Source organism: Leucopleurus acutus (genome assembly GCF_964270905.1).
Source record: "Leucopleurus acutus genome assembly, chromosome: 20".
Classification (NCBI taxonomy): domain Eukaryota; kingdom Metazoa; phylum Chordata; class Mammalia; order Artiodactyla; family Delphinidae; genus Leucopleurus; species Leucopleurus acutus.
Genome location: NC_139162.1, coordinates 19,523,363 through 19,547,349, shown reverse-complemented (window position 1 = coordinate 19,547,349; position 23,987 = coordinate 19,523,363). Strand labels below are relative to the sequence as shown.

The 23,987-nt window shown below is 56.7% G+C and overlaps 1 protein-coding gene across 2 annotated transcripts; it reads right to left on the bottom strand.

The window, feature by feature from the left end:
• Positions 1-13,764: 13,764 nt before the first annotated feature.
• Positions 13,765-23,242, bottom strand: CDH16 (cadherin 16; the record flags this gene model as incomplete). Of its 2 annotated transcripts, XM_082862157.1 has the most annotated exons (18): positions 13,765-13,862; positions 14,656-14,772; positions 15,099-15,206; positions 15,337-15,579; positions 16,378-16,511; positions 17,066-17,307; positions 17,409-17,597; positions 17,672-17,748; positions 17,831-18,058; positions 18,301-18,454; positions 18,649-18,771; positions 19,406-19,602; positions 20,390-20,548; positions 20,908-21,046; positions 21,117-21,272; positions 21,700-21,783; positions 22,069-22,126; positions 23,033-23,058. In XM_082862157.1, the coding sequence occupies 17 exons, from the start codon at positions 22,111-22,113 to the stop codon at positions 13,765-13,767; spliced, it is 2,493 nt and encodes an 830-aa protein (XP_082718283.1). The 2 variants fall into 2 exon arrangements, with proteins under 2 accessions (XP_082718283.1, XP_082718282.1); XM_082862156.1 differs by lacking the exon at positions 22,069-22,126 and having other exon boundaries at positions 23,033-23,242.
• Positions 23,243-23,987: the final 745 nt, after the last annotated feature.

Genomic DNA, 23,987 nt, shown 5'->3' with positions numbered 1-23,987 from the left:
ACTGGCCTTGTAAAACCAGCTTCTTTGTTAATCTTGAATTCAGAGCCAGCTTTGGGGAAAATGTCTAGGCAGCTACCTAGATAGAGTTGAAGACCCCACTCCATCCCACCCCCACTGACTGATCTCATTGCCTCTGAGTGATACAGCTCGTAAGGACAGCTCCAGTGGGTGCTTCTTAAAATGCAAATACAACTATTAAGTTATTAAATTTAGTATGGGCTAGGGTGGTTAAACTGGGCCTTGAGGAGGAGCAGATTTGGGGGAGAGAATGGTAGAAAAGGGAATGTCTGAGGTCTGCTAAGGGTAATGGAGGAGCTGTTTCCTTCTTTATACCATGATAAAAACAGGCCCAGAGGCTTGAAAACTTGCCCCGACACTGTGGTAGGGCAGGAATTTGAACCAAGTCCACTGTGCTGTGCACATGTCCCAATACTGGGCTTTCAGAAAGGGATAATAATGCAGGAAAAATCTCATGGCCCACTTCTGGCACAGGGTGGGTGGGTGGAGAAGTAGGGTGTGGTGACAAGAAGCTAGATGGATAACCCATGCATTCCAATATCCCATCATTTGGAACTCGATAAACATAGAGGGAAAACAGGGAGAATTAAATTTTAAACATTGCGCTCTTTAACTAGAGGGGGAAGTCAATTTATACTGTTCTTTTCACCTCTAGAGCTTTTGCTTCCATTTTATTTGATGCTACTAAATGGCCTTAAGTAGTTCCCAGGCTAGTGACCCTCTGTATCGTGGGTAGCTGGCACTCCAAGCAGCTCCCTCTGGGATGGATGGGTGAACCTCTACTGGACCTTCATGGGTCATAGTGTCTTTGTTCCATTGACCCCTGACCTTACCTGTTCCTGGCTGGGAGGAGCAAGTGGGGATTGAGGGGGCCAGAGTTCCCCTTCCGACTTTCACTGGCGAGGGAATAAGTGAAACCGAGCAGGACCCTGTGGGGCCCTCCAGGATACAAAAGCTGCCCCCGCCTCCCGTCTCCTGTTTTTTATTTGTAGAAAAGGCCCTGGTCTCCTAGGCTTTCCCAGAGTTCCAAAGAGCGGCACAAGAGTTACTAATTAGGGAAGTGAAGGAATTCAGAAACAAAGGAAAACCAGTTAAACAACAAAAGTAATGACAATAGCTCATGGATAAAACAGTTCCTCCTCAAGGTGAATACGTAACAATCTGACACTTAGCTTTGAGTTGTTCTGAAGGAACTAAACCCCACCCCACCACCCCAGGTGGAGGATGGTGACTGCGTGCTGACCACAAGCACTGTGGACCTCAGACTGGTTGGAACCAGAAGGCGGATGATTGAGATTACCAAGACACCACCCTGGAAATCCCTGCCCTTTCCCCAAAATAGTTGCAATAATCCTCCCACTTATTAGCCCATGAAATTACCCAGCCCATAAAAACTAACCACCTAGGGACTTCCCTGGTGGTACAGTGGTTAAGAATCTGCCCGCCAATGCAGGGCACATGAGTTCGAACCCTGGTCCCGGAGGATCCCACATGCCGTGGGGCAACTAAGCCTGTGCGCCACAACTACTGAGCCTGCGCTCTAGAGCCCGCGAGCCACAACTACTGAGCCCGCGTGCCGCAACTACTGAAGCCCACGCGCCTAGAGCCCGTGCTCCACAACAAGAGAAGCCACCGCAATGAGAAGCCCGCGCACCACAGTGAAGAGAAGCCCCTGCTCACGGCAACTAGAGAAAGCTGGCGCGCAGCAACAAAGACCCAACGCAGCCAAAAGTAAATAATAAATAAAATAAAATTTAAAAACCCCCAAACCAGAAAACTAACCACCCCGTATTTCGGGGCCCCCTCACCTTCTGCCTGTGGAAATGTGTATCTCTGCTTTCACTTTACTATGGCTCGCTAGCTCTTGAATTCTCCCCTGCATGAAGCCAGGGACCCTCGCTTGGCAGCCCGTCCCAGGAACTTGACAGAGACCTGGGACGTGACCATCCTCTCAGGCCCCATTTTCCTGCAACCTCTTTACAAAGGATATTAATAAATTTACTTCTTACCTGTCACTTTGCCTCTTGCTGAATTACTTCTGCGCCGAGACATAAACAACCTGAGTTTCATTAAGTCCTGAGACGAGTTGTGGTTTTCAGTTGGAATATTGTGGGTTCGAGTCCCATCTGAGGTGTGTGGCTTCACAGCGCCGTCTCCGTGCAGCAGATGAATAGAAGGAATGTCTGCCATGAGCTACTGCTCTGTCCAGTCCACCTGCAAACACCTTGTGTGGCCCCGGGGCCCGGCATGCAGAGCTGTCCGGGGATTGGCTCATGACACTGGGCACAATGGGGATGGGGAAGGGCCAGCCCGGGGGTCTGGGACGGGCTCTGGGTATATTGTGGAAGTAGGGGCAAGAGTTGTAGTGAAGGTTGAGGGGGAGCTGGCCAAAAGTGGCTGAGTGGGCAAGCAGGAGCCCCTCAGGTGATCTCTGGGGATGGGGAAGTGGACAAGGCCACGCAGCGACCTCAGAGAGGACGTGGCTTGCTCTTCATCAGCGCGGAGTGGGGTGGGGGCAACCTAGAAAGTCTCACCTCAATCCCCCCACTTGCCCTGCGGTGTTGCCACCAGGTGCTGCTGGGCATTTGTCCTTGTTTTTCTCCTCCCCACCCCCATCCCTGTAATGTCAGGCTTAGCCCCCTGTCCTACTGATTGTACAATGAATAAGGAGGGATGGGGGGCAGATGGGTGGATGGATGGATGGACGGATGGATGGATGAATGGATGATCGAGGGAGGAGCAGATAGAGAGGAACCAGCAAAAGAGAGATCAGAGAAGTAGGAGGAAAACTATGAGTGGGTGGCATGGAAGTGAGGAGTGTCCAGACCCAGAAAAGACCGTGGGCGTGGATGGATGAAAATGAACAATCAACTAAAAAGATCACTAAGGAAAGATGAGGGCCATTGGGTATTCTCACGTGGGACTCAGGACACAGGATGGGCCTAGACAGTGAGGTAGAGATGAGAAGTTGGCTTTGTGAGAGCTGAGCTGCTGGGATGACCCTTCCTCTGAAACAAAGCAAAGCGGTGGGTGGGGGGATGGGGGAATGTCGTCAATAAGCCAAGATGCTCCTTGGTTGTGGAAGGGGAGGGTGTCCACAGGCTGACTTGGGGTTCCAGGGGCCCTGCTGACCACACACTGGGCTTTGGCAGGGAAGGGTGGAGGAGCTGGACCTCTTCAGAGCTCTGCCTGGTGGCTTGGTCTCTAAATCTGAGGATGGCATGACAGGAGCACCAATGTGGAGCCCTGGTGGCACAGGCCTTTGCCGTGGGATGCTGTGGTCAAGCAACATGAGGCGGGTGGCTGCCTCTAGATGTCAGCATCGAGCCACGTTGGCACCCGCTGCAGCAGGAGTGGGAGGAAAGCGTTCCAGAGAAAACGAGGCCCTGAGCCTCACGCCCAGGTGGAGCAGGGTCTTCGGGGACTGCAGCCTGGAACCCCCTTCCGGGAGCCTCACCTGGCCCTGGATGTCCTTGGGGCTTGAACGAGTGGGTGGTAGGAGGGGAAGGACCCTGTCCTGCGGTCATGCAGCCCTGCCTTGTGGGGAAGGGGCTGTTGGGATCCTAAGAGAGGCGAGGGGGTGGCTGTCACCTTTTCTGGTCTCCCCCAGTGTGGGTGTTCCTTTCTGGGGACTGCCCCACATCTCTGAACCCTTCCCACCTCCACACTCTGCTTCCTGCAGCCAGTCCCACAGCCCCCACCAGCAGCTTTGGGGTTCACTGCCTCCTGCCGACCACCTGTCCCAGCCCCAAGAATGGTCCAAACCACCTTTACCCTCCTCCACCCCCAAACAATAGATGCCCCCTCTGGTCAACTCCTCCCAGCATACAGCTATCAGAGCCGTCCTGGTCAGACTCGAATCTGGCTGTGTCACTCCTCTGCTCCAAGGGAAAGCTCAGAATCCTCCTCCCCAGGTGTGCGGGCGCAACAGTCACACATAGAGGAAGGAGTGAGAAAAGAGAAAGCGGTCTTTGTCTTACCCCACAAGCTGGAGTCACCTCTTCTAAGGGTCAGGCCAGCGCCCTGTCACCTCTGGGATATAGCCTAGAACCCTCCACCTCTTATTCCTGGCTGTGGTTTAAGGTAAAGGTTTTAAGGTCCACATCTGTGAGGGTGTTTCCAGAACAGATTAGCATTTTAATCAGTAGACTGAGTAAAGAAGTGGGTAGACATCTTCTAATCCATTGAGGGCTGGGATAGAACAAAAAAGTGGAAGGAAGAGGAAAGTTGCTCTCTGTCGAGCTGGGACATCCATCTTCTGACCTCGGATATCTCAGGGACTTATATCCTTGGCTCCTCTGGTTCGTAGGCCTTTGGATTTGGACTGGAACCACACCACTGGCTTTCCTGAGCCTCCAGCTTGCACAGCAGATGGTGGGACTTAACCTCCATAATCACAAGAGCCAATCCCTTGTCCTCGCAACCATATGAAGCAAGTATTATGAACCCATTTTACAGATGATGAAACTGAACCTGGAGGGGTAAAATTATGTGCCCAAGGTCATAAAACTAGTAAATGCAGAGCTGAGTTTCAAACCCTGGTGCTTGTCTCCAAAGCTTCCTTGTAGCTTTCGTGCAATTGCTAAGAGATCATGCAATTCTGTTGAATATCTACTCATCTGATTTTTTAAAAAATGCCCTGTCTGCTCCCCAAAAGCCTGGCAGGATGGAGTAAGCTCTTGGTCCGTGGAAGCATTCTAGCAGAAGCTGTGGGGAATACTTGGCAAGACGAGAACTGGATGGACTGTGGGGTCCTCTTGTGCCTGGGGTGGGACTATATGAATACAACACAGGACAGACCTCGTATATGGCCTTTCCCTGCGTCCCCAGTCGGTCTGGCCTATGGAGTTGGGGAGGCAAGAGCAGGTGGAAGCTAGGGGTGGAGGCTGGGCTTGAGCAGCAGGAGGGACCAGCAGACCACAGCCTGCCCTGTTCCCCTGACCCCGTGGCCCTGGATTGGTCTTGGATCCCCTCCCTGCCCTGGGCCTGGCACCTCTGGCTTAGGGGAGGGCTCAGAACTCATCAGTCATACAGTGAAGCCTGTTCTCTCACCCAGCACCTGTTAGAATTTATCTGAAAGAGAGAGACAGACAGACAGAGAGGGAGGGAGGGAGGGAGGATCAGGCAACTGTACAAAGGGGTTTGAACAAAAATGGTCATAGCACTGGTATTTGTAAGAAGGAGAAACTGGACACTGCTGACATGTCCTTCCTCTACATGCTGGACAAATTGATTCTAGCACAACCATCCTGGTGGACTTTAAAAGTGATAGTGAAAAAATAAAGTGATGATGGAAGATCTTTATTATTTGACAGGAAAACTACTAAATGTAAATCCTGTAAATGAGGGGATAGGAAATCAGATTGCAAAACAGAATGTACAGTACAACCCCAAGCTGAAATCCCTCCCCCCAGAACTCCCCCCCCCCCTCACACGCACACGCATACGCACACGCGCGCGGGCGCGCAGTCCGCCCCTCCACCAGCTCCCTCGTGACTAACTGCATTGGCCAGGGGCTGGTTCATGGGGGAGGGGACTGCGACTATATTGGGAAGGGGATGAGATCACCCAAAGACTGGCTGATTTAGAACTGGGTAACTTTTTCCACCCTTGTGGCTCTCAGCGTCTTTTGTGCTGGATCATAAACCTTGGCGCCAGCCTACAGGGTGGAGGGGGACCGTGTTCCCCGTCCCGAGGGGCGGAGCGGTGGCCGAAGCTGGATACGGCACAGGTGGTGGGCTGAAGTTGCGATAAAATGGCAGAATGGGTCTAGGGGTCCATGAGGCCCAGCTGGGACCCTACAAGAGCTTTGCTCCCAGCAGATCTGAGTGTCCTGTCACTCCACAGGGACCTTTGTGGGCGGAAAGTGCATTTTGTGGGTGCAGGAATATCCTAGAGGGTGGAATATCCCTTGTGGTGAGCTGAGCTGCGTCCCCTTAGGCCCAGCTCTAATGCCCTGTTATGTCTTGAGATTCCTACTTGCCAGTCTGGCCTTCCCCTGAGAGGACTCTCCCCGTTTCTCGACAAACCCAGGGAAAACCCTCGTGCGGGTAGCTGTGGAGGGGAGAGGCCTGGACTGGGAAGGGGATTGGGGTCCAGTTCCAGCTCAATAAATTAATGAGTTCAGTTCAGCTCCCACCTGGACCTCAATGCCCACCCGACTCCCTCAAACCCGTTCTCCTTCACGGAAACATCCCAGTAAGTCTTAACCCTCTGAGCCTCTGCCCAGGCAGCTGTCTCAAACTGGCTACACTTCCCCACTCCAGCTGCCTGGGTCACCTCCACCCATGAGCTGGGTCAGGTGCCATCTGTCCCCCAGGTCAGTGTCCATCATATTGGCTTGTCCATGTTCATCGGGGGTGACCCCGAGGTCAGGGGTTGGCTCCATGGAAAATGCTAAGACATGTTGGATGAAGGAAAGGGAGGACCCCAGGAAGGGGTGGGGGGTCAGGAGAGGACCAATTGTGTGCCCAGCACTGTTCTGTGTCAGGGCTCCAAGGGGGACCTCAGAACCTCAGGTCCCTCACACTCCAGAGCAAACAGCAAGAGAATACAGTGTGGGACACCCTGATCTGGGCTTTGCAGGCGAGGAGCAGGAAGTGGGCAGAACTGGAATGAGCCAGAGCATCCCCTCCTTAGCCTGAGCCCTGGGCAGCGGGGCCAGAAATGGAATTCTCCAGCTGGATGGAGTTGTTCCTGGAAAATCCCCACTGGCCCTTCCAGAAATGTGCTTTTGTGCCTGACTCCGGTTCCTTCAGATTGGCAGGGAAGGGGCGTTTTGGTGGCGGAGCTACACAGGCAAGGCCCTTGTCTTCTCTGGATTCTTTTTTGTTTTTTTTTTTAGCCGCGCCACATAGCATGTGGGATCTTAGTTCCCCGACCAGGGATCGAACTCATGCCCCCTGCAGTAGAAGTGCAGAGTCCTAACCACCGGACGGCCAGGGAAGTCCCATCTCTGGATTCTAGGACAGCTGAAGTGGAGATTCATGCATTTATTGAGCACCATCTGTCAGCTTCACAGGGTTCTCTCAACCACCCTGAGAAGCAGGGATCAAGGTCCCCATCATTTGACAAGGAAGCCGATGCCGGGAGATACCAAGTGGCTTGCCCAGGGTCACGTGGCCAAGTCAGAATTCTATCTAAGCCCACCTAGGATCGGCCTGCTTATGGCTCCAGTCCCGCCACCCCATTCAGGATTCCCAAAATGGCAGGGACAGCCTGCAGGCTGAGGATGCCACTTCCAGCTCAGTCCCACTTGACCGAGCCTGAGCTGGCCCTGTGCCTGCCACCCTCAGAATAACCTTGGTGGTTCTGGGCATGGATCACTGACCATCACCTGGGATCTATTTTTGGCCTTCGGGTAACAAGGAAGTCTCACCTTGTACAGTAACCCCTTGGGGTGAGGGTAAAACGTATGACTTCCCAGTCCCAGCTGACCTTGCTGACCTGCTGGGAACTGACCCCAGTGGGGAAGGCGGAGGCCTGGCTCAGCCACGCTCCCTTTCTTGCCCTGCCCAGCCACGTTCCGGAATCTGGCTCCCTACCCCCATCCCTTCTTCCTGGCAGCCCACACCCTCCCCCAACCCCGACCAAGACTAGGAAACTGACAAATGGATCATTTGTCCTCATGAGCCATTGCTTAATCTTATGCACCTGAACAGCCAGAAAATTCTTTCTCGCATCTATCTGCAGAAGCAAGCCCTGTTTCCTTAGGTGTTGGCCAGAGAGTTCTAGAATCCAGGCGCAGGAGCCATCTGGGAAGCCGGCTCCTAAACTCAGCTTTCAGATTCTGGAGCCCTGGAATCCTATGGGGCAGTGGTTGATGACATTTGAGGAGATGACAGAAGCTGTGGGCATACCATAGACACTCTGGAAGGTCAAGTACAGTCTTAGGGGTCATGGACCCCAAAGGCTATTTATAGAGGGGTGATCCCTGGGAGTGGGGCCCAGAGATGCAGAGAGAGGTACCCCAGCAGACTTAGGGGCTCCTTTCTGCTGAAATCAAGTGTGTGGAGGGGGGAGGAGTTTTGTGACCTGAACTCAGTGACATAAGATAAATGCACAGAAAAAAGACTGGAAGGAAACCTGATAAAAATGTTACTGTAACAACAAAACCAAGAATGACTGCAGCTGTGATGACAATACTAATCCTAGCTATTCCCAGTTTTTGAGGGCCAATTATGTGTCAGCCCCTGTGCTAAGTTAGGGCTTTGCCTGTGTTATCTCAGTTAATCCCTACAACGTGCTCTTCTCTCGGGGGCCAGGGCCAGTGGCCTATGGGGTGAGCGCCATAAATGAGGATGGTTTTTGCCAGGTCTGCAGCTTCCCTGGAGGTGGACTACGGAGCCCTCAGGCCCAATACACAGGGGATGCTGTGTTCTCCTTGCCAGCAGCGCTGGGCCTGAGAGGGCATGGCTGGCCCCCTCGGGGATGCCTTCGGGGAGCCAGCCAGACCCACTGAGCTGACCCCAGCCCTCACTTGGCCCTACTCCTTCAGGCGTTGGGGCTCAAAATAGCGGCCGCTCGAGAGCTGACAAAGGGCGGCTAAAAAAAGTCCCCTCAGTCTGGGCTCTGTCGCATACGGCTCGTAGGGACTATTTTGGGGAGAGGGTGCCGACGTGCCAATGGAAAATCCATGGGGCGGGAGTCTCCAAGGTGGGGAACCCACGTGTCTCCCTCTCCCCATCCTGGCCGTGTGCAGAGACACACATGTATTCGCAGCCCTCAGTCCACCTTCCTGACTGTTGGACTTTGTCATCCCTACAACAGCCCCGGAAATGGTAAGGAAACAGAAGTTCAGAGGAAGGGAAGTGACTTACCCAAGGTCACACAGCTAGAAAGCGGGCAGGACAGCGGTCAGCCTGGGACCCTGTGGCTCACAGTACAGTGCTCTCCCTGTAAATGTGGCCCCTGCCTACAGCCTCTCTGGGGAAGCCAACACCTTACCTTCTCGGGCATTGAAAGCTCAGAGGTGGTCCATTCTGGGGTGGACTGGGTAGGAAGCTAAGGATGACTTGAGGGTGTTAATGACCACATGGGAAGAAATTCCACTGGAAACCCCTGGCCAATTCTGATGGGAGCTTGCCTAGCTGTAGGAGAGACAGCTGAGCTGGCACAGGGCCTTGTTCCGAGTGAGCCCATCCCCCCACCCTGTCCCTGTGACTGCCTCACCCACCCTGCCCAGGCTCCCAGAGCCTGGCAGCCCCTGCCAAGTTTCCAGGGAACGTGTCCGATAAGGGACTGGTGCTCATGACTCGCTCCCACCTAGCCACTATCTCTGACCCCGCTGCCACCACCAAGTGGGTAAGAATAGCAACAGCCCTGCTGAGTGGGCATGTACACAGGGACAGCACAGCGACAGCTTCAGGCAGGCAGCTCTGGCCCGCAGATTGAGGATAAGTCTCCAGGTCCCTCTTCCCATCAGACTCATTCGCCACCTCCCACCCATTGTCCTTGAGTCCCACCACGCCTTATGATAAAGCACCAAGCCTCATCCTCTTCCCCTGCTGCCTCAGTGGAAGGGACATGGAGGGGAGCACACTGCCCTGTGGATCCTGGCCTGGGGCCTGAGCCCTGCCCTCCACTGATGAGCTGTGTGACCTGGAGCCGGACACTGTCCCTCTCTGGGCCGATAAGCAGGGTAAGGTAGCACAGCAGCCCCCTGAAGCATGGAAAATGGCCAGCAAGCCCTCTCCACATGCTAGGGGCCCTTGTGGTCCTGGTACCTGCTGCCTGGCGTCTCCTGAGTGCCCATGTGAACTCTGACCCTTTGACTTCCCGGTCAGTGGGGATGTGGATGGGGTAAGGGTATGGGAGCCCCTGGGATATGGTACATGTTGTGGCTGAGTCCCCTCTATGAGTCTCCCTGTGACACTCCTGTGTGTGCTCCACTGCGTCACATGGGTGTGCAAGGGTGGCTGCATCACTGAGGGAAGAGGCTGTTGTCATGGAACCCAGGATGAGCGTCACCACGCTATCTGAAGCAGGGAGATCTAAGGAGGCTTGCATCCAAGTTCCTGAGTCACTGTGACACCTGGGGTAATTAAGGGAGATGAGGCTGAGTTCTGCAGTCCCCAGATCGGTGGCCCCTGAAGCTCTCACAGCCTGACTCACTGCATGGCTCAGACCTGGACCCAGCGCCTCCCCCAGCCTCCTCACCCCTCGCAGCACGCTTGCTCTCCTCATCTTCCCTGTTCTCTGCTCCTTGACCCTCAAGCCTACCTCCTGCCTGCCCCGCCATGTCCCCCACTGACCCAAGGAGTCCCAGGGGGAAGGGGCCAGGCATGCTAGGGAGGGGGAAGAAGGAAGGGGCTGGGATGGGTTCCTCGCATGTTTATACCACGCAGACTAGAGTTTAACGCACACTTACACACCCATAGACACATGCGTGTGCACACAGGCACACACGCACACCTGATGGAGTGACAGGGCTGCCATGGCGTCTCCAGGCTCAGTCTCTTAGCACTAGCTCTCAGGTAGGCCCCCCAAACCCCTCAACCCTTTGGGTCCTCACATGTCCCTGAGGCCCCCTCATTAGAGACACATTACCCCGCAGCAGCAGGACGTCTGGAGGTGAGATCAGAGGAAGAACTCCTGCCCTGAGGCCCCAGCTAGAGTCTTAGGATGGGTGTTGGTGGATGTGAGTGGGGTGGGGGGTCTCTGAGGTCCCAAGACTGTTTCTTCCTTGGTGAGCAAGGGCCGGACTGACCTCTGGGCCTCCTGCTTCAAGAGCCCTAATCTCTGGAGCTGGAAAAAGTTTAAAAATATCCTCATGTTTACATTCTTTCCAAGCCCGCCTCCCAGTCCTCAGTGCTGGGTCCCTTTGATCTGGCCCTGTGCCTCTGGAAGGAGCCTGGGAGAGGGAGACCATGAGCTCCCCACCGGGGGAGCCTCCAGACCAGTCTGAACCCCATGAGAACCCTCAGCGTCACCCAGAGAGAGCCTTGGAGCTGGCAAGGAGCCAAGGCTGGAGGCAGATGTCTTTCCAGGGCCGTGTGAGAGCTGGAGTTGCGGCCCCTCTCCACACTCCGCCCCGCAAAAGCCTGGGCCCACGGGGCCCATGGGGAGTGTGTGAGAGTCTGTGGCTATAGGCATCTGAGGTAAGTCCTCCCCACACTCCATGGACCAGGGAAAGCCATGTTGATTGAGCTCCTGCTGTGTGCCCGGCATTGTGCTACACATTTTGGGGGGATTATCTCGCGTAGTCCTCTCAACAACTCCATCTGAGCCAGGCCCATTTTATCAACAAGTAAACCGAGGTTCAGAGAGGTAACGAGACTCACCTGGGAACACACAGCAAGGATGAGGCAGAGCATGACTCACGTGTTCTTCCGCCCACACTGAGCCACCAGTCATCCCCCACTTTGCCCTCGCAGGGTCCAGGCCCCGCTGCCTGCAGAGTAAGGCCCGCTCACTAGCGCGAATCTGCACAAGCACTTGCTGACCTACCACCAAGCCCACAAACAAGCACCAGCTTCTTGTTTCTCTCCCTCTGAGACCCGGGAGAAGCCACGCCCCTCTGTGACCCTCACTTTACTCTATAGAAGGGGCTGAGGATTGCAGGCGAGGCTTATGTCCACAAATGCTCAGGAAAACTGGGGATTGTGGACCCTGTTGTCAGCCCCACAAGCAGAAAGTATTTTGAGGTCTGGAGGCTTAAGAAAGGAACCCTCAAATTGGGGCAGATGCCTTAATATGCCCTGGTATCCTGTCATCCATCCTTTCCTTGGCCGGGGTTCCACCTACCTGCTTACCAACCCATACATCCATCCACTTGCCACCCCACCCCCCACCTATCCATCCATCTACCCATCTACCCAGCCATCATCCACCAACCCACCCATCCATCCATGCATCCACTCACCCACCTGTCAGCCTATCTATCTATCCAGAACAAGGACCCAGAAAGCAGGGATTCCAGGGTTCCGGCTCAGGTGCTGCGTCCCACTGGCTGGATGAACTTGGGAAGGTCTCCCCACCTCTTTGTGATTTACTTTTCCAACTTGATTAGACGTTGCTGGCCTGGGTGATCTCTAAGGCTCTTCTGGGGGATCCCATGGGAGCAGAGCCCAGCTGAAGGCTGTGGACACTGCTGGAGAGGTAAGATAAACCTTGACCAGACAGTCTCACCTTGTGCCCTGCTTCTAAGACTCCCAGCTGCAGCCCTTAATCTCCCTGACCTTCAAGATCCTTCACTGGAAAATGGGGCCAATAAGCCTGCCCTTGTAGGTTGACGGAAAGATTAGATGAGATCTGCTTTCGAAGAACTTTGCACCTTGAAGACTTCTGAGTGGGTACAGGCCAAGCAGAGGATCCTAGGAGAGGGGCAGGAAGCTCTGCTTGGACCACAGTAGTCAGCAGAGCCTCCCGTGGAGGATGGGGGTGTGGGTGGGGAGAGGGGACCTGGGCCCAGAGTGGCTGGGATCAGCCTCAGGGTCTCTCCCTGGGCTGGGGATCCAGGCTGAGTTTCCCACGCTCCCCCAGGCCAGCCAGGATGCCTGCCCCATCTCTCTTGGCTGGGCTTGGCCTCCATCCCACAGAATCTGCCAGGAGTGAAGAGATTATCTCCTAAAAATAGGGCCTGGGCCCCAATGAGGTTGTTTTTCTCCCTTCCCCGTGATTTACCATCATCAGCTCAGGGTGCCTGGGACAACAAGTCCCACCCCGGCTCCCCAGAGACCGTTGGGATGAAGGCATGGGGGATCAGCATGTGTCTGGGGTCAGTCAAGGGTCAGGGATTAGAGGTCAGTCTGGAGATGTGGTCAGGGCTTAGCACCAGGGCCATGGCTTAATCTTCGGCCAGGGGAAGGGGTTCACCTGAGGCAGGGGCAGGGTGAGCCACGAGGGTTCCTATTCCACCCCAGTGGTGTCCATCTGAATAATTCCCCCTTCTCTTTTTGCAGACTCCCCATGCACTCACCAGCCTGTGTGTAAAACCCAAAGGTGCCTTGGGGCCAGCATGGGGACAGACTGATCCCCAGCCTCACCTCTCCTGTTCCAGCCCCATGGGCCCCTGAGGATTCCTACCCAGGCCCTCACGATTCCTACCCAGACCCCTCCTGAGACTGAGGGACCTCTGCCCACCCCTGTGTGCAGGTGACGCATATACAGGGACACGAGTATGCTCGCACATGAGTACAGGACATGGACTCACAAGGTGCACCCCCCAGAGCAAAGACGATATCCAGGCAAACACAGAAATAACACTCTCAGGGACACCCTCCTCAACCATCACCTGGACAGTTAACCCATGCAGGGCCTGCAGCCAGTGTTCTCCGAATGCCCACAGAAATGACCCACCTTGCTCTAGCCTCAGGATCTCACCAAGAGCCCATATGATGCCCCTGTGTCTTTCCCCGCAGGGGACCCCAGGCTCATCCCTCAAGCCCCCACACCCTTTCTGTGCAGCTGGAGACGGGGAAGGGATGAAAGGGCAGGTGGACATGGATAATGCACACACGCACATGGACACCTGGACATGGGCCCACAGTCCTCTAGGACCCACGCCCAGTTCTCCGAGGCTTTATTATTGGACAAACGTGAGCCATATGAAGTGCTCCCACGGGCAGCCCGTTTAGTCAGTGCGCAGGCTCTGCAGATAAGTCTGGTGATGTTGCCTCCACCCTAGGGCAGGTGAAGGGGCTTCTGCCCTGTCCTGGCCCTCGTGGATCTGGAGTGCTGGGCCATCTCCCAGTGGATTCAGATGGAGCCAGAGGCCAAGTTCCCAGCAGGGGCTGCCTGGACCATTTAAACCGCCGCCTTCAGGGGCACACTGTCTACTGGCTGATCTAGGTCCTTCTTCCTCGCCAGGGTCAAGTGGGTGAAGATGAGGATGAGGAAGATGCCTGAGGGGCCGGAGAGGGATAGATCAGCCCTCCGAAAGGGCCATAGGACTTGTCTATCACTAGGGACTCCTTGCTGTTGGTATTGATTTAATAAGGCAGCAAAGTTTCCTAGACAGCATCCCCAAGGCTGGGCTGGGTATGACTCTGTGGTTCCGGTGCCTGAAGGAGCCTGACTGCTTGGCCTGCTCAGCCCTCACCAGGGCCAGAACACCCCAGCCTCCAAGGTCCCTTTCTCTGGGGAACAGTTTGGGTGGGGATCATCTGGGAGCCAGTGAGTTGTTCCCACGGACCTCTGAGAGAAAGGCACACTGTAGCAATGTGCTAGAACCAGCAAAGAAAACCAGCCAGGAAAAAGAATTAAGGGGCTAAAGAAACAAAGGGGATAGAGAGGGAGGCTTGGACTGAAAGAGTTAGGCTGGAAAGAGCTGGGCTCTGCCACACCCTGGCTGTGTAACTTCAGACAAATCACTTAACCTCTCTGAGCATCAGTGACCTCATCTGGAAAATGGGGAAATGCCAGCACCACAGGGTTGTAGGGAGGATTCAACGCAATAATCCTATGCTTGGCATAAGGCCTGATACACAGTTAATGCGTAGCAGTAACAGTAAATGCTGTTATCAATGAGGATGAGCTTGACTATGATAACAGGAGGCAACAGCATAATGACTAGGAGAGTTGGGGGGCTCCTTCTCCATCCCTGTGGGGACACCATGGGATGGGGCACTGTTTATCCAGAGGCTGTGGCTCCAGCCACCATTGCCCTCCCCCACACAGGAGCCCAACCTCCGTTACCTATTGCTATCAGCGTGCCCACGAGGATGCCCACCGCTGACAGCTTCGTGGGCATGCCCTTCATGCGGCCCACCTTGCGCATGCACTGCCCCTCCACATTGCAGCGACACACGATCACTGGGGAGAGGCAGGGGAGGAAGGTAAGGGCAGTGGAGGCGGGCTCCCCAGCTCCTCAGAGCCCTCAGCCCAGCCCAGCTGGCCAGTATGTGGGTTTTGGTGCATATGCTGTGTTCATGCGTGTGGCAGGGGGATGCAAGCTCCTCTGTGCACGTGCCTGTGTGCACTGCAGTCTGTGCGCCCAGCCACACATATGCAGGTGTGCACAGGCATATGCTGTCCTTATGAGCCCGTAGACGTATTGCCCAGCTCCTCCCCCTGCATCTCAGGGGTTCCCTCAGGAACCACAGGCCCCTGACCTTGGCTGCACCCCAGCCTGGCCTCACCTCGGACCTGGATCTGCCACACCCGGTCATGGTGGCTGACAACTATGGGGACTACATGTTCGCGTGGCTCCACCCAATGCAGGCCCAGGGTGAGGTAGGCATGGGACCCTGTTGGGACCATAAGCAGCGATCAGAGTCACTAGCCCGCTCCCCGAGGCCCAGCCCCACGGCATCTCACTTCCAAGCGCCACCCACTCCCCACCTTGGCCACAGCCTCCCTGCTTCCCCCACTACACACCATTGAGAGCCCGGAGGCGCCAATCCCGCTGCGCCGTGGGGTTGGGACCAAGGGCAAAGCTGTAGGGACCGTGTCCGCCGGCCAGGTCAGGGTCCCCTCTGGGTCCACCGACAACCACGCCACGGTCCTGGCGGGGTGTGCAGAGGTGTCGGGAGGGCTCAGGAGCCACAGTCGGGGTTGGGCCAGAAGGGGCCTTCAGGAAGTGGATCATGAGGGTCGCAGAGGTGCTCAGCGTTGGCTCATCTGCAGAGGAGGTAGTGCTGAGCTGGCCTGGGCCCTTCTGGGGGTGGGGTGAATTCAGAGTCCCTGGCCTGGTCCCCTTCCCCACAGCCCATCAGTCTCACCCTGTGAGTCCCCTTCCACGCCCCCTCCCTCCCCTCGACCCCCTCCTCTCCATCCCCTCTCTCTTCCTCACAATGCACTTCACCCCCTTCACTATCTAAACAGCTGCCAGGCCTTTCTGTGCCCTTCAGGATGCCATGCTGGTTCTCACTGTACCCCCACCCCACCCTGGCCCCTGGTGCCAGGGCCCAACAATGTGGAAATGCCCTGACTATAGATGAGCTCACCCCTGTCACAGGACAGCCCAGCTCAGAGCTGAAACCTGCCTTCCTGACGGACCTGCCCTTGGGCCATCTCTTCATCCTGTCAAAATGGCATTCAGAGTCCTCCCCACCTGGCCTCAGCGTCCCATCCAGGCTCACTTCCTGGCATGCCTGCCCCAGGAGAGCCACTGGCCCTCCCTCCCCACCCCCCAGTCCCACTCCCTCTGCTCCCAGCCTGTGTCTGAAGCTGACACCCTGAGAGGCCCTCCGGGGCTGAGGTTGGGGGGTGGCAGGTGTCTGGAGGGAAGGGTGGTCTGAGAGGGGAGGCAGAGGCCAGGCCTTCTCAGAGAAGTATACTGGCCGCAGCCCCTTGCCCATCCCTCCTGCCTGGAGCAGAGCGGCTGCCAGCAAGGGCGCTGGGGAGGAAGCTTCGCCCTGCCTGTCTGTCTTAGGTTTTCTCACCTTCCCAGAGGCCCCCACCACAGCCTGGCCATACCTGCATCCTGGGCCTCCACGAGCACTGTGTACATGTCCCCAGGCTGTGCACCCTGCAGGGCCCGGGCTATGTGCACCTCCCCGGAGACCTCCTCTATGCAGAGCCAGCCCTCTGAGTCATTGACCAGGGAGAACCTGAGGGTCAAAGAAGATGGGGCAGGGAGGCAGGGACCACATATGACGTCTTGCCCAGAGACCTTCTGGGTCATGTGATCTGCCCAAGTTCCACATGCCCTTTGTGACTTGAGGGCAGCAGCAGTGCCCGTGATCTCGCTCCAGCTTAAGGGACTCATTGGGGGGCAGGGCTTAAACCACAGATACTGTGGCTGGGGGAGGGACTCTCAGAGCCTGGGGGGCCTGACTCATTTCCACTATTCCCAGGTCAGCCCACAAAGGGGCCGGATAGAGCCAGAGCCTGGGAACAGCACCCAGTGCTGCGGTCTGGGTGGGCGGCTGGAAGAGGGCCTGGTCCAGGACAGTATGGGGAAGCATCATCTGAGCCCTCACGGGGTCCAAACACCCCTCTCCATCCAGCCCTGATCCCCACCAGGAGTCACAACCTTCACATTAACCATGGTTTGAGGAACACTGCAGGCTGTAGATAATGAGCGTTCCCTCTGAGGCCCTGGGATCAGCCCGAGGAAGCAGGGGTGGTCCAGCCCAGCTAAGGGGCTGGTCTTCTGGCTCACCTGAGGGGATTGCTCATGGGGTCTGAGGGCCGGATGGTCAGCAGGAGGGAGCCAGCGGGGGTGCTGACTGGGACACTGGCCTCGTAGCTCTCCTGGTCCAACTGAGGGGGTGGCGTCACCCTTTCCACCAGCACAGTCACGGTGACTGTGGCTCCAGGGCCTGGGTCTGGCCCCACCGGCTCTGCCACGCTCCGCACCACCACCACCAACTTGTGACTTGGAGCTGCCTCGTAGCTGAGGTTCTGGAACCAGTGGGGCCCGGGTCACTGTGTGGGCCACGGCTTGGCACCCTGTGCATGAACGTGTGTGTGTGTGCGCCACTCCCCCACCTCTAGCCCCTTACCTTGAGGAGTCGCAGCTGGACACGACCAGAGTCTGGCTCCCAATCCAGGCCGAAGGTTCCCTCCACATCCCCTGCCTCAATGGCAAAGTCCATGAGGCGGAAGGCAGGCTCAAGGTCAGCGTCAGTGGCCGTGAGTGTGGTCACCAGAGTCCCAGGCTCTGTGTCCTCAGGGAGGCTTAGGGGCTCAATCTGGAGAGGTGGGGAGGGGCTGTGAGCCCCCCCGTTAGCACCTTCTCAAGGTGTCCTCCCCTGTTCCTGCTTACCTGGGAAGTGGTGAACTCAGGGGCATGGTCATTGATGTCTGTGATCGTGACTGCAATCTCACAGGTGCTGCTGAGGCCTGAGGCAGGGGAGGGCATGTTGGGGAGACCAGGGTGGGAACAGAGGGGTCAGGGAACCCTGGTCACCTTCAGGGCACTTACCGCCCTCTGCTCCTCCCAGGTCAATGACCAGCACCTGAAGCAAGATGTTCTGGCCAGCTTGGAGGGGGGCAGCCCCCAGTGTCACACTGCCCGAGGTGGAGTCCAGCTCGAAAGCTCTCCCCTCTGCCCCCTCCTCGCGCTCAGGGCTCAGCAGCCGATACACAATGTGGGAATTGGGGGAACCAGGGGCATCTGCATCCTCTGCCAAAAGCTTAGCCACCTTGGTGCCTGCAAAGACATCACCCACGTGGATGGGACCACAACCAGACCTCGAGGCCTTACCTCACCACTCTTCTTTGTGTGTGTGTGTGTGTGTGTGTGTGTGTGTGCGCGCGCATGTGTGTGTATGTGTTGGGGGTGAGACATTGATATAGGGACCTGAGGCTGGTCCCATCCCAGAGGAGAGCAAGATGGGATAGCTCACAGGGACTTCACCCCTCCCCCACCCCCTGACAAGGCTCATAGCCCACCTGGGGGGCTGAGCTCAGGAATACTGATTGCGGGGCCTCGTGGCGGGCAGACAGGCATGTTGTCATTCTCATCCATCACCACCACATGCAGCTCCAGAGGTTCGGCCGGGTAGTCCTCACCGCGGGTATTCTGAGCCCGCACCCGGAGCAGGTACTATAGCGGGCAGTGGAGGGCTTCAGATGAAGACCAGAGGCAGCTCCAGCCTGGCCTGGGTCTGGGTTCCCTTCTGGTGGCCAGCTCCAGCTCTTCTGCCTCAGTGCCTGTGGGGGATGTGACACCCCCGGAAGCCCACTGGACGGGGACCAAGCACCCCTCAGCCTGTCCTCCTGGCTTCCCCCTCACCTCACCTCAGCCTGGGCTTCTCGGTCCAGCTCCCTGGTCACGTAGAGTTTTCCCTCCTTGTCCACATCAAAGGGTCCAAGGGGCTGGCTCTCCAGGTGATAATGTACATCCCCCCCACTCCAATGTACCTGGCAGGGGGACACAGAATGAGGGTCCCCAGGACGAGGGGCAGGAATAGCCCGTGTCAGCCCTTATATTCCAACTGTTCCTGGGTAGGGAGCCTGGGCCCCAACTGTTTTGTGACCCCAGGCAAGTTGCTGCCCTCTCTGGGGTCCAGGTAGGGTCCTTTTCTTTCAGGGCACTTGTGACAACTCCACGGTGGCCTTGCCCTGGTCCAAGCCTGGATCTTGCCCAAAGTGCCTGAATGACCAGGTTGTTTTGTTCTCTGCCCTCTCAGGCTGGGCCTGACCCCAGGGCATTCCTCGAGGAGCCTGAGACATTCCTGGCCTGGGTGACAATCCCCATGGCAGCAAGGAGGTGGCAGCTGTTCTGCTGAGGAAGCCTGGGATCAGCTCAGGAGGTCAGAGCACAGAGCCACGCCTGCCAGAGGATAGCAGGTGAGGAGCTAAGGGCCTGGTCCCAGGGCCTGATACGCTCACTCCATCTTGAGAACGGATGGGGACAGTGGAGGGAGGAGCATAGGTAGGGGAGGAACAGGGGGTCAAGTTGAGCCCCAGACCCACCCCCCCAAATCTCCATGAGACTCAGGCCAAGCTACACCATCCATGGGGTTATTTCAGCTGCTAACAGCCACTTACTCACCTGGGCAATGTGGTGTGGGTACGGAACTTGGAGATTCTCTGCCAGGTGGACAGGATCTAGGGGCACCCAGGTGTTTTCTACTATGGAGACATCTACGGTGGCTGTGGCCTGGTGGCCCGAGGCCTGGTCACCCATGTCCTTGACCCGTACCAACAGCTGGTATGGCCCCTCCAGAGCCTGATCTAGGCTGGTGCTCCCTAGAAGGGGCAGGGTGGTCAGCTGAGCAGGGGGCCAGTGCATCCTGGTACCAAACACAAAGCCAAGCATATGTCAGGTGTTCAGGATACTCTCTTGGCCAATGGATGAGAGGGCCCTTTAGCACCATTGTGAGCATCCGACCAGGACTTGACGGTTTGCAAAATCACTTCCACATCTGTCCACACAATGAGTGGTTGATAGATTGGATAGGTGGATGACCAGGATGGGGGGCGGTAAACGGGTGGATAGGTAGATGAGTGAATGACCGGTTGGATAAATGGACAGTTGACTAGGTGGATGGATGGGGGTTTGAGAGGGTAGAAAGATGGGGATTTGGGCATGTGGATGGACGGTTGGATAGATGGACTGTATGTTTGCGTGGTAGATGGATGAATGGGTGGCTGGCTGAGTGGGTGTGTGATTGGCTTTTCTTTCCTTCCCCAACCTGTGCCTCTGGTCTGAACTCCCAGGTCCAGGTCTCTCCTGCCATCACTCCCAAGGTCTCCCAGCAGTGTCCTGGCCCATAACCCCTCAGGTCTCTCATATCCTTGTCTCTTAGGCCCAAGTCTGCAGAATGTAGGGTTGAGGCACTTCCATCCACACTATTCCTTAACTCTCCAGGCATGGTCCTGCCTCCCCCCATGTTTTTGCCTTGCTGCTCTCTCCAGCTGGAATACTTTTTCCGCCTGCTTTATCTCTCAAGCTCCAACCCATCCTGCAGCTCAGATGCAACCTTCCCCAGCTTTTCCCAACCCTCCCGCCTCTTCACACCCAGCTCAGGCTCACCCTTGGGGCTGAGAGCCAGAGCCCCCAGCTGAGGCTCCAGCTGGAACATATCTGCAGAAGGCTGGGATGGGGCCTGGTTCAGGATGTGGAATCGAAGATCCGAGTTGGCTGTGCCTGGCGCATCCCCGTCCGAAGCCTCAAGGAAGAAGAAGGGGACACCTGGTGTGTGTGGAGAGGGTTCACCATTAGGGGTGAAGGGGTGGGGAGAGTCTCCCAAGCTTCCTTTATCTCTCCCTGGGTCTTCCTTCTGTATTCATCATCATATCAGGATTCTGAAGGTGAGCCATGGCTCTTCACCCCACTTCATAGATGAGCAAACTGAGGCCAAGAGTAAATGGAACTCACCTGTGGACCCTCAGTGCGGTAGGGAGGGTGCAGGATGAGACAGAGATGGGAGGGGGCAACTTGGACCCTGACTGCCCTGTCCCTATGCCAACTCTATGGCCATCTCTTTACTCTCTGTTCTCCCATCAGTGGCCACCTGACCTTGCTGTGAGCTGGCTGCTTTGGGCACTCACCAGGCCTCGTGCCCTGGCTCAGCTGAACTTTGTAGATGGCCTGGGAGAAATGGGGCACCTGGTCATTCTCATCCTTCACATGCACAAGCACATGCTGCGGGCCCCACAAGACACGTCCATCCTCTGTCTCCAAGGTGACCTGGCAGGGAAGGGTAGTCAGTGCCCCACCTTGCCTTGGTGGCTTTCTCCTACCCCTGGCCCAGTCGTACCTGTAGCTGGTACTCTGCCTGTTCCTCCCGGTCCAGGACCCTGGTCACCAGCAGGAAGCCAGACTGTGGATCCACAGCAAAGGGGCCCTCAGCTGCCACGCCTGAGTCTCCTGACAGAACAATCTGGCCCTCAGTCTCCTTACGGGGCAGTGGTAGCTGGCGAGGAGAGAACAGAGGTGAAGAGAGTGGGGGCCGGGCCTGGAGGATGCCCCCTCCATCTTATGGCCCCATTTTATATGTGGGGAGACTGAGGCTTAGAGAGCGTTGGCACTTGCCTGAGGTCACAAAGCCAGTAAGGAACAGGGTGGAAATTCAAAGCCAGAGCTCCTTCCTCTGTGCCTGATGCTCTCTATACTCCGTGCCCTACTTTCTAAAGCTTGAAACCCCCCCTCCATCACTTCATCCTTAAACTTAAAGCTCTACTTTCTTCTGGGATTAAAATCTTATTAGTCATTCACGCTATACCACATACTGTCTCAAAAGCAGGGTTGAAAGAAAGCCAGAGCAAGAAAGAGAAAGGAGTGCTGGAGGTAGGGGAAGCAGGACTTGGGGCGAGGGCAGCCCACGCATATCTCAGGCTCACCTTGGTCAAGTACAAAGGGAAATTTCCACCGTAGTTTTCCGGGACATCCACATACACCTCTGCAGGCTGGGCCCCGGGGAAAGCCTGTGGGAGGATTCTCACCACGTCAGCAAGCTGTACCTTCCTGCCGTGGGGGCCGGGACCTGACAGGGAAGGGGAATTCTGCCCCTTCCCTGGGCCTGGCTATACCTTAGCCCATCCACCCCCTGACCTTTGACCTCCTGACCCCACAACAGGCCTGTAGCCAGCCCTCATCACCATCCCCCAAACACTACCATCCATAGTCAGTGCAACTGGTCCAGGTAGAGTAGCGGGCGAGGGTACCAACCAAAGCTAGGATCTGAGGGTGAGGAGCAGGGCCCAGCTCACCTGGGGGATGAAGAGGCAAAGCAGACACAGCCAGGCAGGAACCATGGTCAGGATGGGCCTGAGGGACATGGCAGTAAGGATCCAGCCCAGATCGGTGGGCAAGAGTGTTCCTCTCTCTAGGAAGTCTTCCTCCCCTCATCCCCCCTCAGCCCCGGGGCCATGGCTTCCCCAGGCTCCATGGGGTACAACGGTCCCTCCTTTTTCAGCTGGACCAGCAACTCTCAGAGCTGCCCCTCCCCCTCCCACCCACTTGGACACTGCCCCCGCCCTTGTCCCCTGCCTGAGCCCACTGCATACACATAGCCAGAGGGCCCTCAGGACAGACTGGTTTCCTCTTCCTCCCCTTTTAAGGGCCTGCCGCTCCCCATTGCCTGCAGGGTAGTGTCCAGCTCCTTGGCCAGGCCCATCAAGACCCCCAGGCCCAGCTGCCCTGCATTTCTTCATTCTTGTGCCCACAAGGGTCTCCATGGGAGTTTCACCTCCAGACCTTTGTCTTCTTCCCCCCATGGCCTCCCCAGCTCGTAGATCCCAAAGTGGTCATTTCCCAGAAGCACCCCAAGTCACAAAAGTTTGAAGCTCGAAAGACCCTGACGACTCTGAGGGCCATTTCCTGTGGTCGCCTCACGTTGCCGGCAAGGCCTGAAGGGCAGAGCCTGACCAAGGTCACGGAAGACTTGACCACAGGAGAACTCCTCCTGGAACAGAGGACTCAGGGTTCAGGGTCTACAGGACTGTTCTACCGCCCACTGCCATCCTTCAGCCATGGGGGAGTCCCCGCGGGGCAGGAGCCCTGCCCTCGTCTCAGCATTTTCCAGCACTTAGCGCTGAGCTGGGCGCACAGAGCACAGACAGCCACGCCAACCAGTCCCGGGAACTCTTCCCTGGACGACAGGGCAGTGTTTCTCCTTCCCCCACCACCAACACCAGCCTCAGCCCTGCCCACCCTCCACTCCCAGACCCTCACCCGCCGGTGCCTGAGGTTGGCTTCCTTGGTCCAGCCTCCAGGTGAGAGAACTCTTTCTACGGGGAGTGCTGGCCAGGCCGGACCGGGTGGAACAGGGCAGGGCGGACACTTGAGCAGGTAGGCGGGCCAGCCATGCTCGCTCAGGAGTGGAAAACGCCACTGGGCCCACAGCAGCAGGCCTGGCCCTGCCCAGCCCCCCAAGTTACTCATTGACTTTGGAAAGCTGGGGGCTGTTCAGCATCTATGACCGCCGGCCCCAGGGGGTGGGGAGATCATCGACCTGGCGCTTGTCCCACCCCTACACGGCCCAGTGGGTACTTCTCAGCCCTCTGGGTTTGGACCTGACTATTTTTTCCGTGGCTCCAGACTCGCTCCCACTTCTCCCCCCTGTGCACCAGCATCTGCAGCTCTGCCTTGGCCCACTCTGTTCCTTTCGTCTGGAATGCCCTTCCCACCCCTTCATCTGTCTGCTAAGCACTTGCTCCGGCTTCAGTACTCAGCTCAAATATTCCCCTCTCCCGGGAACTCTTCCCTGGACTCCCAGGCTTGTTCAGCGTTCTCCTGTGGGAATATCTGGCCCCCACCCACGCCCCCATGACGAGTGCTATCTCTATCAACACAGAGAGGACACCAGGTTGTCATTGGCTGTCTCTTCCATCAGACTGGGAAGCCCTCCAGAGCAAGAATCAGGGACCCAGTAATGATCTGGCCCTTGCCCGGCCCTGGCAGCTCCCAGGTGGCTTGTGGAACTAAGATAAGGAGCTAGAGGTGGCACGTGCAGGATAGGGGCGCAGTGCATTACCTGAACTGGATACTTAGGGCTCCACACCACCCACCAGTGGGACCAGGGGGTGGGGTGGGGGGACAGCAGCCTGTGAGATCCCCTGAGCCTCCCTAAGTGCTCACACTAGCCCCTGGACACCGACAGGGCTGGGAAAATGTACTATCTTGTGCC